Here is a 15,720-nt window from a genome sequence, read left to right as displayed (position 1 = left end):
ATATCGCTTTTGGGTGCATTTGCTGGTCGTTCGGTAAATATTCCGTGCAGGAAAACTATAAGGACGATGTTGGATATACGCAGAGCAGATAGTGAAGATATTTAAAAAAAAAATTCAAAATCTTGCGTTTGTTTGCACTACGGCTGACATTTGGCATTATATATTTTATTGAATAAATTAATTGGATAAACATTGGCAGGTATTCATTATCTTGATGGGTTAAAAGAGTCTCAGAGATGCAGCATTGTTACCGACAACGCATCGAATTTTAGTAAAGCATTTAAGGTCTACAGCTATCATACATTTACCGGATGGAATCAATTAAGCCTGAATTCTTAGAGGAATCTGAAGAATATTGAGATTGACGTAATTGAGAAGGATGAAATTGTTCTACCAATGCATTTTGATGCGCTTCTTACACGCTTAACCTACTGGTTACAAAAGACGCAAAAAAAGCACTCGAGAACATCTACTTTAAACGTTTGTACCACTCATCGCTAGCAAAAGCTACGGCACTTTGGAACTATGTAAGCCGGTCAACAATTGCAGCAGACAAAGTTGAGAAAATTTGTCATCTTAAGCTACCAGGTGGAACTTCGTTCAAGGTAGTATTGTGAGGAGTTGAATGTACCATGTTACAGTTACAATTGTTAAATTAGATTACATAATTATATAATATAATTCATTCAAAACAAGCAATAACCGGTTTGGCTAGAAAATCGGTTAAAATGAAGATGTGTGCTGGCAATTATAATTTATAATTGGCTCTGACTGGTAAATTTAAAAGTACATTTAAAGGGGTACTCGCTACAATTAATACGTAAATTGAACGCATGCCGCCATCGTTCCTTATGGGTCCACCACCATCACGGCGGTTGCCCCCGCCGCCACCACCTTCTTCTCGGCCACCCCGTCCTCCGCCATTGTCATTGAATCGCGAGTAGCCGCCATCGCCACTGCCTCCTTGCGAGCTGCCGCCGCGATCTCTGTTCTGATATCCACCGCCGCCGGATCCGCGATCATTTCCGGGGTCGTAGCCTCCGCCGCCACCACCGCTCGCCACCCTCGTCGGCGCCCTTGGAAGTCTTGCATCTATTGCATTCGTTGCGCCAGGCAAAGCTGGTGTTATTACAGCTGTTGCATTTCCAGTCGCCATCACGCAGCCACGACCATCTCCACCGCCTCCTCCACGGTCAAAGCGTCCACCACTCAGGACGACGGGGGCGTCGAGACAGCGGAACGAGTTCGTTGGACAATCTATACGGCACTACGGCCTTATAGAGTCCAAGCACGAATAAACCCAAGAACGAAAACTGCAAGTGTTATTACTGGTAACCGGGTGATCACGTTATTCTATAAATTTGGTGGGACGAACGCACAAAACTCTACTGAGCTAGCCGCACGTATTCCGTAGCGAGCAGACCAAGCAAATCAGTTCGTTACAGTATAAGCCGCTTTTTACAAGTGAAGCAACCTCTAAAAGCCATATGCACTAAATTAACCAAGGCATATTTTAGTGCAACAGAACTTAATTCTTTGCAGGAAATGAATTTCGTTAACGATATTTTTGCGAAGGCTATTGAGCTTCTACAGGGTGAAAGTCGCTGATACTTGGGATATTTGCTTCCAACATTAATTGGGATTACAACGAAACTGGAAAGTTTAACAGATTTAGAGTTTTGTGAACCGCTTTCAGATGCCCTAAAAACTGGGGCCTATAGACGATTTCCTTATATTAATAATTAAACTTCTGATGACTCCAAACCCATCGTTTTGTCAACTATGACAATCCCAAAATTTATGCTAAGATGGGATCCTCCAGTGAAACGAAAAATGTAAAGATCTTTTAAGATTGGCTTATTGAAGAAAGTAAAGAATACGAAGAAAATGTTGTAAATGACAGTGCTTTGACAAATGACTCGGTACAACTCAGGCACAGCTTTTAAATCAAGATAAAAAAGATTTTAAAAACTGTAAATTTAAATTGGAAGTCTTAGCCTATTTTAATGATCTCGATAAACTTCAATGACATCTCGATGTAAATTCTTTGCACATATTGTAACGAACTGTTTTTCTTATTTCGGCTCGCTACGAAATGCAACGGCTAGCTCAGAGATTTTGTTTGTTCGTCCCACCAAATTTATGATTTGTGTGATTGCCCGACCAAGAAGAAGACAGATTCTCAGATTTAACCACTTTTATTTATCGTCACTTGTTGACCAGGATTCGGTGATCCTCGCCGCTGGATGCACGTCGTTGCTCCCTCGTCGTCCTTCCGTCGTACGCCTGCGTCGCTGCCGACGGGGATCCGTACCGGCTCGCCTGGGGCTTAGGATGTTATGGGGCAGGGTGTATCGTCCACGAGTTAAGCTAGCGCTCCCCTCCGAACCACCGTTGCGACCACTGACTCCACCGTTCCTTTCTGACTACGCTAGGTCCTCGCCGAAGGATAGCCTGCGGGCTCGAACGGGGCTTAGGATGTTATGGGGCAGGGTGTATTGTCCACGAGTTAAGCTAGCGCTTCCCTCCGAACCACCGTTGCGACCACTGTCCCTTTCTGACCACGCTAGGTCCTTGTGTTCGCTCGTCCTTCGCTGATCTTCACGTGCGGCGATCCACTCTGGATGCCCGCTTGACGCACTTGTGTTCCCGTCGTTTCACTGTCACTCGGTATCGACTCTTCGCGTACATCTTCTTGACTGTCCCGAGCTGCGCCGGCGCCGTCCCTTATATCGGCTGCGGGAATCCCGTTATTTCCCGTTTTGCACACGGCTCGCTCGGGTACAAGGTCCAAACATGTCCCGTTAGTTCACGGTGCGTCCTCTTTGTGCCTGTCCAAAGTCCGCACCGCTACCGTATGACCTCTACGCCCTTGGCGGGTTCGAGTCCAAGGTCCAGCGCGGTACCGTTAATTCACGGTCTCTCCGCTTTGCCGGGGTCCAAGGTCCATTATTTACCGTTCGACCTGACCGCCCTTGGCTCCTCTCGCATTCCAGCCGTCTTCGCTGTTGCTATGCCGATCTCCTACACCCGGATTTGTGGGGAGTTTTAAGACTCCTCACATCTCCCCCTTTCTTCGGAAGATTTCAAAAGAATGCTGCTTCCGGCGGTCCTCTGCTTCGGTGTCTCCTTGCATGGGCAACTTCCTCAATCACCTCTCGTCGACCCTGCGCCCTTTGTTCTCAGCCTGGCAGTCGCAGCTTATTAGACCCCGTCGTTCAGCGTCTTGACTTGGCATCTTGAACCTCCTTGCGCCTTCCTGATCGCAGCCTTACGTCTCAGCGTATTCGAGCATCTCGACGTGGCATCTTGATCCTCACCGTTCCATTCTCCTCACGTCGACCTGCGCCTCCTTGATCTCAGCCCGGCAGCCTCAGCCTAGTAGACCCTGTCGTTCGACGTCTCGACTCGGCATCTTGATCTTTGCGCCCTTCTCCAGCCTCCTGTATCTGTTGCCATCCGCTTCTCGTCACCAGCTCCGCATTTAAACTTGCCGCCTCTTCCTCGCTTCGCATCTCTTGCAACTCCACCGATACTCACCATGATCGACTTATCGATGTTGGCGACCGGCGTTGCCACCTCCGATTCCTACCGATATTGTCCCATCGCTGATTGCGCGATCGAGTTATCGATATTGGCGACCGGCGTTGCCACTTCCTATTCCGATGTTCCGATGTCGTGCCGATTGCTGCCAATAGTGTGGCAGCGTGTTGAAAATCAATTTAATATCCAGTATTTTTGTTCCCTATCGATCTCACTATCGATCGACCGCTATTATCGTAGCGCCCCCATCCCGATTTTCTCCAGACACGTGGATTTCGGAGTTGCAGCTCAATGGAGGTAAGTTTACGGAATTTATTGTAAGAAAACCGCCATATTTACACATCCTCTCTTTTTTGTAGCTCCTCGGACATGCCATGAAGCCCCTTAATGCTCCAGGGTTGCCGGCCCTGGACACGGGCACCCTGGAGGCCCTTCTTCAGGGATCTCGGATGAAATGCCCCTACATGCTCCGGGCGGCTGCCCCTGGTCCTCAAGCGCCCTGGAGGCCTCCTCTTCCGTCTCCGCGCCTGCGGCAGCCTCGCGTCGATTTGCCGGCCCGCGTGCCTGGCCCCGCGTCCGATTGCTGGCCCGCGTGCCTGTTGGCTGCTGAAGATGACTCGCACCTATTTTTTTACTGTGAGCAACAAAGTGCCCTTACCCTCCCCTGACCCACAACTCTCAGAATGTCGTTTTCGCTTTTCAACTTCATTTATTGGGGTACGTACACCTGAATGGCCCCGCCGCGACGCACCTTCAGCCGGAACCGCTGGCCGTCCAGCGGGAACAGCTTGGCCCAGCGGTCCTTGTGGCTTCTTCTCGCCTGGGCCTCGGCCTCCTCGACCACTCTGGGTGGCCACTCCGCGCGCTCGAGCTCCTTCCATGGCTTCCCGCCCAGCGACTGCTGCCTGCGGAGGCATGGTCGCTGCGGTGGCGGTCTTGCCTCGGGGCACGACTCCTGCCGCGAGAGCTTCGGTGGTGGTGGTACGGGCCACACCCACGGACCCTTCTCCGGGTTCTCTCCCGCGTCTTCGACCTCTACCCGTGCGCGAACTTGCGGGTCGCGCGCTCGCTTCTCCATTGGCCTCCACCCGACCGCGCCTACCTCCTCCCACACGCAGGCCTCCGGCGTGTCCTCCGGCGGTGCGGGCCATGTCCACGTCACCGTTTGCTGGTGCCACCGGCGGCCGCCCAAGCCGATTGTGCGCAGCGTCTACGCGACGTGCGCCTGGTCCACTTCCCAGGACTGCTGCCGCTCGCACCGGGGCCCCTCCTCGTCCTGGGGTGGCGGCGTCGGCGTGCGCGGCGGCGGCGGCGTCGGTGGTGCTGGCGGCGGTGTTGGCGTGCGTGGTGGCGGTGGTGGCTGCAGCTGCGCCGGTGGCGGCGTCGGCGGCAACGGCGGCTGCGGTTGCGGCGTCGGTGGCTGCGGCATCCCCGGGTGCTGCGGCTCCGGTGTCGGCGGCTGCGGCTGCTGCTGCGTCGGCGGCTGTGACTGCGCCGGTGGCGGCAGCTACGGCTGTGGCTGCGGCGTCGGTGGCTGCGGCATCTCCGGGTGCTGCGGCTCCGGCGTCGGCGGCTGCGGCTGCTCCTGCTGCTGCTGCGTTGTTGGTGGCGGTGGCGGCTGCGACGGCGGCGGTGGTGTCGGTGGCAACGGCGGCTGCCGTGGTGGCAACGACGGTGCGTGGGGCACCCACAGTGCCTCCTCCTCCTCTTGCCACTCCGACAGGCGTTTTTCCCACGCGGCCTTGGCGGCGGCTGCCTTCCGCTCCACCACCATCCGCTCGAACCGCCGCAGCGTGGCGATCCGTGCCTCCGCGAACTCGCGCACCTCCCGCGGGTCCTTCGACGGCATCGCCTCTCCCAGCCGAATCCGACCGTGGCCCTGTGTCGCCCGCCGCACGCTGCGGTAGGCCATCCTCGCCTTCGCGCTCCGGCCTCCTTCGTCCTCCTCCAAAGATACCACCGGGGTGACGGTCTCACCCCCGTCGTCCTCCTCGCTCTCTGAGGAGAGGGACACGTAATCCACGGGTTCTTCGTGGATCGCCTCCATCGCCTCGTCCTCCGACAGCTCCGTGTCGGGCACCTCCTCCGTGTCCTCCTGGACCGGGGATGGGGATCGCGACACCAAGGGTGACGCCAGAAGCTGGAGGTAGGACTTGGAGTCCGCCCTCCATATCGCTCCGGGCTGTTCCCCGGTGCCGGTCACCCTCACCTCCCGGTTGTTCTCTACGTAGCTGCTCATCTCGTGCCGACTTGATTTCAAAAGAAAGCCTCTAGCTTTTTCCGCCGCGACGAAACCTCGGTTTTCGATTTATTCCTTTCCGCCGTTATTCCGCGGGGCCTGTACCGGTAACGGGATTCTCCTCCGTGCACCTGCCTCCTACGGAATTCGCAATCGTGTGCGTTAGCCGTTAACGGTTTTCCGGCTGTGTACCCTCCCTGTCCCGCTCTCGCGCTCCAACAGGCCTTTTGTGTGTGTGTGTGTGTGTGAGTGATTAACTGCGACTTCCGACTTCTCGATACCCTGTATCGTCTTCCCCCCTTCTTCGCGAAAGGGTTTTATTGTGGTGTGTCGCTCTCGTTGTCCTCTGGCCCGCCGGCGCCCGCGCTTCCCGGCTTCAAATCGCTAATATGAGCCGTTTTTGTCTTCTTCGTTGTGGCGTGTTCCAAAATACAAATCACCGGCGACGTGAATTTCTTTATTTTGAACGGCCCGTCGAACTTCGGTGCCAGTTTTGCCGCGAAGCCCTCAGCTGCTTTTGATAGGTGGTGCTCCTTGGCCCACACAGTTTCGCCCACCTTGGGTTTCCACGGCCTCCTCCGGAGATTATAGTGGCGCGCCTGATCCTGCGCTGCCTTTTCCATGTTCCTCCGCACCAGTTCGAAGATCTCCTTCAGTTTTCCCGCGTTTTCCGCCGGCGTCTGTGGACATCTGCCCGTTCCGGCCGTCTGTTCGTCGAACAACGCATTCGGCAGCCTCGGTTCTCTTCCCTGCGTTATAAATGCCGGCGAGTATCCAGTGGTTTCTGCCACGCTCGTGTTCACCGCCAACTGCAGCTCTGGCCAGTTCTCGTCCCATGTCCTCTGATCGGCCCCCGTGAACTGCGCGATCATCGTCTTCACGGTCCTGTTGGCCCTTTCGGTCGGGTTTTCTTGTGGAGTGTATGGAGCCGTGAGCTGGTGTTTTACACCCAGCTCCTCCAAAAACCTCTTGAATGCCCTGCTCGTGAACTGGACTCCGTTGTCCGTGATCATGACCTTTGGCACTCCGTACCTGGCCACTATCCGCTCTCGCACGGCCTTTCGCAGCGTCTCGGTGGTCGCCCTACGCATCGGAACGATCTCGGTCCACTTGGAGAACCTGTCCACCAGGACCAGCAGCATCGAATTGCCGTGCTTTGACCTCGGCAATGGGCCCACAAAGTCCGCACATACGGTGGCCCACGGTTCTTCCGGCACCTGTGTCAGCATTTTCCCGGCTGCTTGCAGTTGGTTGGGCTTGTACTTCATGCAGCTCTCGCAGTTCCTTACGTATTTCCTGACGTCTCGGTGCATTCCTGGCCAGTGGTACCTGGCTGCCACCCTCGCCATAGTCTTCCGACTTCCCAGGTGTCCCGCCGTCGGCATGTCGTGGTTCTCGGCCATGACGCGCTGCCTCTCCCTGGTTGGTACACACAGCTTCCATGACACCACATCCTCGTTTCCTGCCCGGTGCGGAATGTGCCTATACAATTGGCCAGCCTCCTCCAGGTAGTCCGGGTACTTTTGGGGCTCCTGCTTTATTTTCCTCCTCATCTCATCTATCCACCTGCACTCCTGCTGCTCGTCCGGTTGCCCTTCTTCCTTCGCAGTTATCCTGCGGCTCGTTTCCTGCAGCGGCTGTCTCGACAGGGCGTCCGCTACGACGTTTAGCTGGCCCTTTCTGTATGAAATCTCGAAGTCGAATTGTTGGAGCTCCAATGCCCATCTCGCGATCCTTCCGGACGGGCTCTCGATGCTGTTCAGCCACTTCAGGGCCATGTGATCCGTTATCACTTTGAAATGGTAGCCCTCCAGGTACGGTCTTAATTTCCTGACAGCCCACACTATTGCTAAACACTCCTTCTCTGTTGCAGAATAATTTTTCTCCGCTCCGTTCATAGCTCTGCTGGAGTAGGATATGACCCGCTCGCCTTGCTCGGAGTGCTGTGTGAGGATAGCGCCCAGCCCGTAGTCGCTGGCGTCCGTCTGTAGCACGAACGTCCGTGTGAAGTCGGGGCATGCCAGGATCGGGTCGGCGACCAACCTAGTTTTGACGGCCTCGAATGCTTCTTGGTGGGCGTCAGTCCATTCCCATTTTGCTTGTTTCTTTAGGAGTGCGTTCAGTGGTTGTACCAACGTTGCAAAATCCGGTACAAAACGTCTGTACCACGACGCCACTCCTAGATACTGTCGCAGTTCCTTAACGTTTCCCGGGGGCTTTAGCTGAGCTATTGCCGCTACCTTCTCCGGATCCGTTCCGATGCCGTGATCCGTTCCGATGCCCTGATCCGTCACCCGGTGGCCCAGGTATTGTAGCTCCTTTCGAAAGAACTTGCACTTATCTGCGTTAACTTTCAGGTTTGCCGCCCTCAGCCTCCGGAACACCTCCTTCAGGTTACGCTTGTGCTCTTGTAGTGTCCGTCCGATCACAATTATGTCGTCCTAGTACGCAAATGCGTGTGGCATCATCTCTGGTCCTATCACCTGGTCCAACGCCCGCTGGAACGTTGCCGATGCGGAGTGCAGTCCGAACGGCATTACTTTCCATTGGAACAGGCCCTTTCCCGGCACCGTAAATGCCGTATATTGCCGACTTGCTGCTGCCAACGGAATCTGCCAGTACCCGTCCTTCAAATCCAGACTGCTTATGTATTTCGCCTCCCTTAGTTGATCCAGAATGTAGTTGATCATTGGCATCGGGTACGCGTCCTTCACGGACTTTGCGTTTATTTGGCGGAAATCCACACACAAACGCCACTGACCCGTCTTCTTTTTCACCATCACTATGGGAGAGCTGTACGGACTCCTAGACGGCTCGATGCACCCCTTTTGTAGCAACTCGTCGACCTTGGCGTTGATCTCCACCTGCATCTTCGTGTTCTTCGGGTAGTAGCGCTGTTTGACCGGTTGATCGTCTTTCATCGTGATTCTGTGCACCGCCACCGTTGACGTCCCTTGGACTCTTCCCAACTCTGCTAGCTCTGCCTTCAGGAAGCCGTCTTTATCTTCCGTCTTTATCTAGCTGCCACTGACAGCTTCTCGCGTACATTGCTTCGAACCAGCTGTCCCGCAGGTATCGTTGCGCTTAGACCCGCGCATGCTATCCTGGCTCCAACTTTTGTTAGGAAATCCCATCCCTGTAATAGAGCGTCGATGATGTTGTGGAGGATTAGCAGTTGCATTCTTACGGTCCTCTCTCCCAGTCCTACGTCCACTTCGAGCAGCGATGTGACCTCCTCAAACCGTCCATCAGCCATCCGCACCTCTCTTCTCGTGGCTACGACCTCTCCCACTGCCCGCAACCTGTCCGCCAACTCTTGGCTAATAAAGCTTGCTGTGGCTCCGGTGTCCATCGTGGCCTTAACTTCCATTCCGTCTATGAGCACTGTGGCGGACAGTTGACTTTCTTCCGCCTTCAGCTTGCCCATTAATTTTGAGGGGCAGCACCTTGCGAACCCTGGTTGCCCCTCTGAGGCTGGGGTCGCATGGCGTTTCCCGATCTTGGGCAGCATTCTGCGGTCTTCGGGCCGATTCTCCCGCACGTCCAGCAAATGTGATCGGTCGGTTCCGACACTCCCGCATCCAGTGATCCTGGCTTCCGCACCTATGGCAGGCTTGCGCTGGGTTTAACACAAACCCCCGCCGCGCCGGGTCTGGTCCTCGCCCGTCCGCTTCGTGCCTCGATGGTCCTGTGGGCTCCTCTTGGCACCTTCTGCACACCGCGTGCTGTTCCCCTCCTTGGAAATCCCGCTGGTGGCGGGCTCTGTGCGTCCGCTCTGACTCGAACCGCTCCCTTTGGGAGTCCAGTTCCTCGAATTCGTCGGCCAGGACCATCAGAGCATTCAGGTGTCGGCACTCGTACGGGCGGACAAACATCCGAAGAGCTGGAGTGCTGTTCTCCCTTATCCTCTCCAAGGTCTCTTTCTGGGACATCCCCAAAGGCCGCATTAGGGTCTGCATGTCCACCATGTAATCTTTGAAGCACTCGGCATGCCGCTGCTTCCTCTGCCTGACCTGGTCTGCCAGCTTCGTCATGAAGCCTCTGGGCAGGAAAAATTCTTGGAAGCTGTGGATAAATTCAGCCCATGTCTCCCAGAATCTGTTGTTGGCGATGAACCACTTTAGAGCCCTGCCCTTCAGCAGTTCCGGCATCGCTCGCGGGATTTGGTTGATATCCAGGCCGTACGTCATTGCTGACCACTCCACCTGCTCCAGGAACTCCAATGGCTTGTCGTGACCGTCGTACCGGAAGCTCCACTTCCGCACCTGTTTCGCCACCTTCGCGTAATCCGGAGGGGCTACCCTTGCGATGTCTCGCCGATCGCGGCTGGACTCCCGCCTCTCCCTTCTTTCGCGGCTGCTTTCCCGCCGTTCACTCCCGGTTTCCTGCCTTTCGGGTCTGCTCCCGCTGGCCTCCATCATGCTGTGGACATCGAGGCTCCTCATCAGGCCTTCCACGCCGGTGACTTTGATTTCCGGGGCCGGTCTCCTTGCGTACTCCCTTTCCAACGCCTCCAGTATGGCGACCGTTTCGGGCTCGTCTGTGGTCTGCTGGATAAACTCGGACAGCGTCTTCCGCATATCCTCGACCAACCCTTCGAGCTTAATGCCTAGGGCGCTCGCTATTGCGGGAAAGTCATCCCTCTTCAGGCTGTATAGCCACGATTTCCCCATCTTCTCTATTCTTTTGGTCAGGACAATCACGGTTGGGCGCCAGATGTAACGAACTGATTTTCTTATTTCTGCTCGCTACGAAATGCAACGGCTAGCTCAGAGAGTTTGTTTGTTCGTCCCACCAAATTTATGATTTGTGTGATTGCCCGACCAAGAGAAGACAGAGTTTTAGATTTAAACCCCCTTTATTCAGTGACTTGATACAGAGAATCCTGTGATCCTCGCCTTCGGACGCGCGTCGTCTCTCCTTCGTCGTCCTTCTTAGCTGGTCCCGCGTCGCCCTCGACGGCGTATCCGTGCCGGCTCGACTGGACTTAGGATGTTATGGGGCAGGATGTATCGTCCGAAAGATCAGCTAGAGCTTCTCCCCGAACCACTTTTGCAACCACTGACTCCACCGTCCCTTGTTGCGTAAGCCAGGCACTCGTCGCCCTTGCCAAAGGACCAACCTGCGGGCTTGGCCGGGGCTTAGGATGTTATGGGGCAGGGTGTTTCGTCCGTAAGATCAGCTGGGGCTGCTCCCCGAACCACCTTTGCGACCACTGACTCCACTGTCCCTTTTTGACCACGCCAGGTCCTGGTGTTTGCTTCTCCTTCGCTGGTCCTTCCTTGCGGGGATCCTTTTTGAATGCTCGCTTCGACGCAATTGTACTTTCACCTGTAAGCGTCACTGTGTAGCTCTCCACGCACTGTTTCGGATCGGCTGTCTGCCCGTGTGGTACTCCGCGTACTTTCTTATTGACTGTCTGTGTCCTCCGCGTACTTTTCCCGATCGACTGTGAGGCTGTATGGCTCTCCGCGCACTTCTCATTTACTGTCCCGAGCTGCGCCGGCGCCGTCCCTTATATCGGCTGCGGGAATCCCGTTATTTCCCCTTTTGCAGACTTCTCGCTCGGGTCCAAGGTCCAAACATGTCCCGTTAGTTCACGGTGCGTCCTCTTTGTGCCTGTCCAAAGTCCGCACCGTTACCGTATGACCTCTATGCCCTTGGCGGGTTTGAGTCCAAGGTCCAGCGCGGTACCGTTAATTGACGGTCTCTCCGCTTTGCCGGGGTCCAAGGTCCATTATTTCCCGTTTGACCTGACCGCCCTTGACTCCTCTCGCATTTCAGCCGTCTTCGCTGTTGCTACGCCGATCTCCTGCACCCGGATTTGTGGGGAGTTTTAAGACTCCTCACAATTGCCTTTGCCAGCGCTTAGCTACCCGCTAAGATAAACAATCAAACTCCAAAAAAACACAGCTTTCGCTGGGAGACCAAACCATGGTCAACTTATTGCGCTTCAATCAAACTGCATCGGTCAGCATAATTGAATTTCACAATGTAGAGAAATAATTTCAGCATCAAGCTTTTATTCTAAACATAATTGAAAGTTCAAGAAGTTTCCAAAGAAAAGCTTCTGGCCGAGGTTGAATGGATCAGGATTTAGAATCTAAGAGTCAGTCTGTTTCGGGATCGGATCGAGAACGATCGAAGATAAAATCAGATAATAGTGTCTTGTTATATTGTTTAAGTGAAAAAGTTTATCACCAATAAATTTATTAAAATATAAAAATAAAATATTTTTTTAAATAATTTTTTAACATCAATTTTAATTGGCGCCCAACGTGGGGCGGTGTCATTTAAAAGTTCTAAATAAATATTAACGATAATAAGTTAAATATAAAATGGAACTCGCGCCGCCAACAACCCATATTTTTAGAGGAAAAATTAAAACATCCTCATTAATCCAACGACATTTAACTACTGTGACAGTGATCGTGGAAAAACTTAATTGGAAATTAATTAATGCAATAATCCAATTAAGAAGTTAAAAAAAAGGTGGACTGAATACTTAATACAAATTACAAGAACACGATACTAAACAGAACTCAATAAAAACAGAACTCTACAAAACCAGAACACAACAATAACAAGAGAGAACGCTATAGTCGAGTTCCCCGACTATCTGATACCCGTTACTCAGCTAGTGTAAGTGCGAAGGACAGTTTTTGGCGGTTTGTGGGCGTTAGAGTGGGCGTGGCCAAAATTTTTTTTGGCGAATTGATAGAAATTTACAAGACTAATACAAAAATGTAAAAATATCAAAACATTTTCAAAAGTGTGGGCGTGGCAGCTTTGGGCGGTTTGTGGGCGTTAAAGTGGGCGTGGCAAAAAGTTTTTTTGCAAATCGATAGAAATTTTCATGACCAATACAAAATTGAAAAAATATTAAAACATTTTTCAAAAGTGTGGGCGTGGCAGTTTTGGGCGGTTTGTGGGCGTTAGAGTGGGCGTGGCAAAAAGTTTTTTTGCAAATCGATAGAAAATTACAAGACCAATACAAAAATGAAAAAATATTAAAACATTTTTTAAAAGTGTGGGCGTCGCAGTTTTGGGCGGTTTGTGGGCGTTAGAGTGGGCGTGGCAGCATGATTCGACAAACTTGCGCTGCGTCTATGTCCCTGGAGTCTGTATGCCTAATCTCAACTTTCTAGCTTTTGTAGTTCCTGAGATCTCGACGTTCATACGGACAGACAGACGGACAGACGGACGGACAGACGGACATGGCCAAATCGACTCGGCTATTGATCCTGATCAAGAATATATATACTTTATATGGTCGGAAACGCTTCCTTCTGCCTGTTACATACTTTTCAACGAATCTAGTATACCCTTTTACTCTACGAGTAACGGGTATAAAAAGAAATGAAACCAAACCAAAAAATATAACCAAAATATTCAAAAAAATATAATAAAAAATCAACACCAAGAAGGAAGGAAGAGCAGAGAGCCATCCCCCGCCACAGCTGAATACAAAAAAATTTTTGAAGGAAGACCCCAACAGAAAATAATCAGGACAACTAAACTGAGGAAGAATACAACGGAAAGTATCGTGAGCAGAATAAAATAATTTTAAGTCTTTAAACAATTTAATAAAACAAGATCAGGATATACAAAATACTATAAAGTGTAAAAAAGAAAAAAATTTTTAAAATCTATTTAAACCATTAATATAAGAAAACAATCTGGAAAATTTAATAAAAAGTTTTGAAGATTTAAATTTAACAATGGCAACCGGAGGTTCAGCGCCAATCCTCTCTGCGGTCGGGATAGCCAGCAATCTGACGATGGAATTAATTAACCGATTAATTAGTATACAATTAAGTGAAGTGACCAGAAAATTGAAGGGATAGAAGGGCAGATAATCGCTAGCAAAAATGTAGTGGAAGATTATAAAATCCAAACAATCGACCCAACTATAAAATGTGAAACTACCCTAGAGGTTGTTAAATCTTTACCAAAATTCACAGGAGAAATAACCCAATATGTAGGCTGTAGAGAAGCGGCAGAAACTGCCATGAGTCTATACAAAATTCAAAGCGAACAATATTTTATCGCTTTAACAATTCTACGTAATAAAATCATGGGAGCAGCACATGATGCTCTAACTAACCATGGTACAGTTTTAAACTTTCAAGCAATTCTTTCCAGATTGGATTTTATTTATAACGATAAAACCCCAATCCATATTCTCGAATCAGAATTAAGCATCCTTAGGCAGGGACGTATGACCATTACAGAATTCTACAACGAGGTAAACAAGAAAATGACATTACTGATAAATAAAACCATAATGACATATGGAAAAGACAGCGAAATAACCAAAGAAACAAATAAAACAATTAGGAGCAACGCTCTTAGAATTTTTATTTCTGGATTGAACGGTTCAATCTCAGAAACACTATTTTCTCTAAATACACCAGACTTGCCAAATGCTTTGGCAAAGTGTCAAGAATTAGAGTCTAACAATTTTCGAGCCCAATTTGCAAATAGGTATTATGGATTTAGGAATGAAAATAAAGGTCAGGGAAACAACTTAAGATTTAATACAGTTAATTCCAGACAGAATAATAATAATAACAACAATAATAATATTAATTATAATAATAATAATAACAGAATGAATAATAATTGGAATAACAACCTGAATAATAATTGGCCGCAAAACGGGAACTTTGGGCAAAATAATAATTGGAATTCAAATAACAATTCTAAGGTACAACCCCCACCAAAACCAATGGAAGTCAAAAGTTCCATAAAGTATCAAAATCGTCCGAATAATAATTACTATCGTCCGAGTAATAATTACAACAGGGGGTATAATAATAACAGACAGAATTATAATAATTTTGCACAAAGATATAATTATTATCATAACCAAGCACATAAATGTAAAGTAGAGTTGGCTATCGATAGCTATCAACGTGCCCACTAAGGGATAGCATTACGATAGTTTTTAAGGAAGTAACATCACTAGCGTCGAGAAAATATAGCGAGTGCAAGGCATACGAAGAGCAGAAAATTACCATAAGATCGTAAAAAGTTAGAGTCCAGTTGTCAAGTTGAAAGTAGTCGTCGAGGGATCAAGTCCGAGCATATAAGTTGGTGTGTCGGAGGGTCAAGTCGTCGAGTCGTTGAGTCTTCAAGTTGCAGCCATCGCCAGCAGAGCCGAGGAGGCGCCATCTCAGTTAATTGTCATCCCGCAAGCTTTTGTTACACATCCAGCATAATTCTATTAATAAACTGGCTTTAATGCCTTACATAAAATTGAAACACAAATCCCATTAAAAAGGGAAGCAACTGGGACAGTAAGTCAACCAGCCCAGAAAGGTATGAGAATAAATAACATTGATGAGGATCATTTTTTAAATCAAGGTCCTACAGAGGAATGCCTCATATAACAAGAATAGACAGAAATACAAAAAAACAACTAAAAATATTAATTGACACAGGAGCCTCTTCTTGCTATATCAAAAAAGGAATTTATAAAAATAAAAAAGAATTACCAATTTACAAGAGAGTATCAACAGTTCATGGATACTCAATTATAAAATATTACCATATACTAACAATATTTGAAGCGAAACATATATTTTATGAAATAGAAGGTTTAGAATCCGACTTATTAATTGGGTACAATCTATTAAGGAAAATTGGAGCTAAAATAGATGTAGAAAAAGGTATTCTTGAATATAATGGAAAAAAGGAAAAACTAGAATGTTATGACAATGAAAAGAAAAACGATTTGTGTTTAATTGGAGAAAATAACACTCTTCCATTAAAAGAATATATTATAAAAAAATACTTTAGCAATCAAATAGAATATAAAACTGAATCAGTTATTGCAGAAAGAAGTAGTTATAGCTGGAGATCTTATAATCTCGAGCACGCCGACGATGGTAATTCCGTCAAATTACAATTGAAAAGTTTGGAACCAAAAAATC

At 49.6% G+C, this 15,720-nt stretch overlaps 2 protein-coding genes across 2 annotated transcripts; one reads left to right on the top strand and one right to left on the bottom strand.

The window, feature by feature from the left end:
- The first annotated feature begins 3,807 nt into the window (after positions 1–3,807).
- On the top strand, positions 3,808–4,211 carry LOC120322392. Its single transcript, XM_039377571.2, has 2 exons — positions 3,808–3,840; positions 3,903–4,211. Exons 1-2 carry the CDS (start codon positions 3,835–3,837, stop codon positions 4,209–4,211), a joined length of 315 nt encoding a protein of 104 aa, XP_039233505.1. The 5' UTR covers positions 3,808–3,834.
- Positions 4,212–8,736: 4,525 nt separating this feature from the next.
- Positions 8,737–9,171, bottom strand: LOC122319609. Its single transcript, XM_043207135.1, has one exon. It carries the CDS (start codon positions 9,150–9,152, stop codon positions 8,796–8,798), a length of 357 nt encoding a protein of 118 aa, XP_043063070.1. The 5' UTR covers positions 9,153–9,171; the 3' UTR covers positions 8,737–8,795.
- Positions 9,172–15,720: the final 6,549 nt, after the last annotated feature.

The sequence above is a fragment of the Drosophila yakuba genome, chromosome X (genome assembly GCF_016746365.2).
Source record: "Drosophila yakuba strain Tai18E2 chromosome X, Prin_Dyak_Tai18E2_2.1, whole genome shotgun sequence".
Lineage (NCBI taxonomy): Eukaryota > Metazoa > Arthropoda > Insecta > Diptera > Drosophilidae > Drosophila > Drosophila yakuba.
This window is presented reverse-complemented; position numbering and strand designations above follow the sequence as displayed.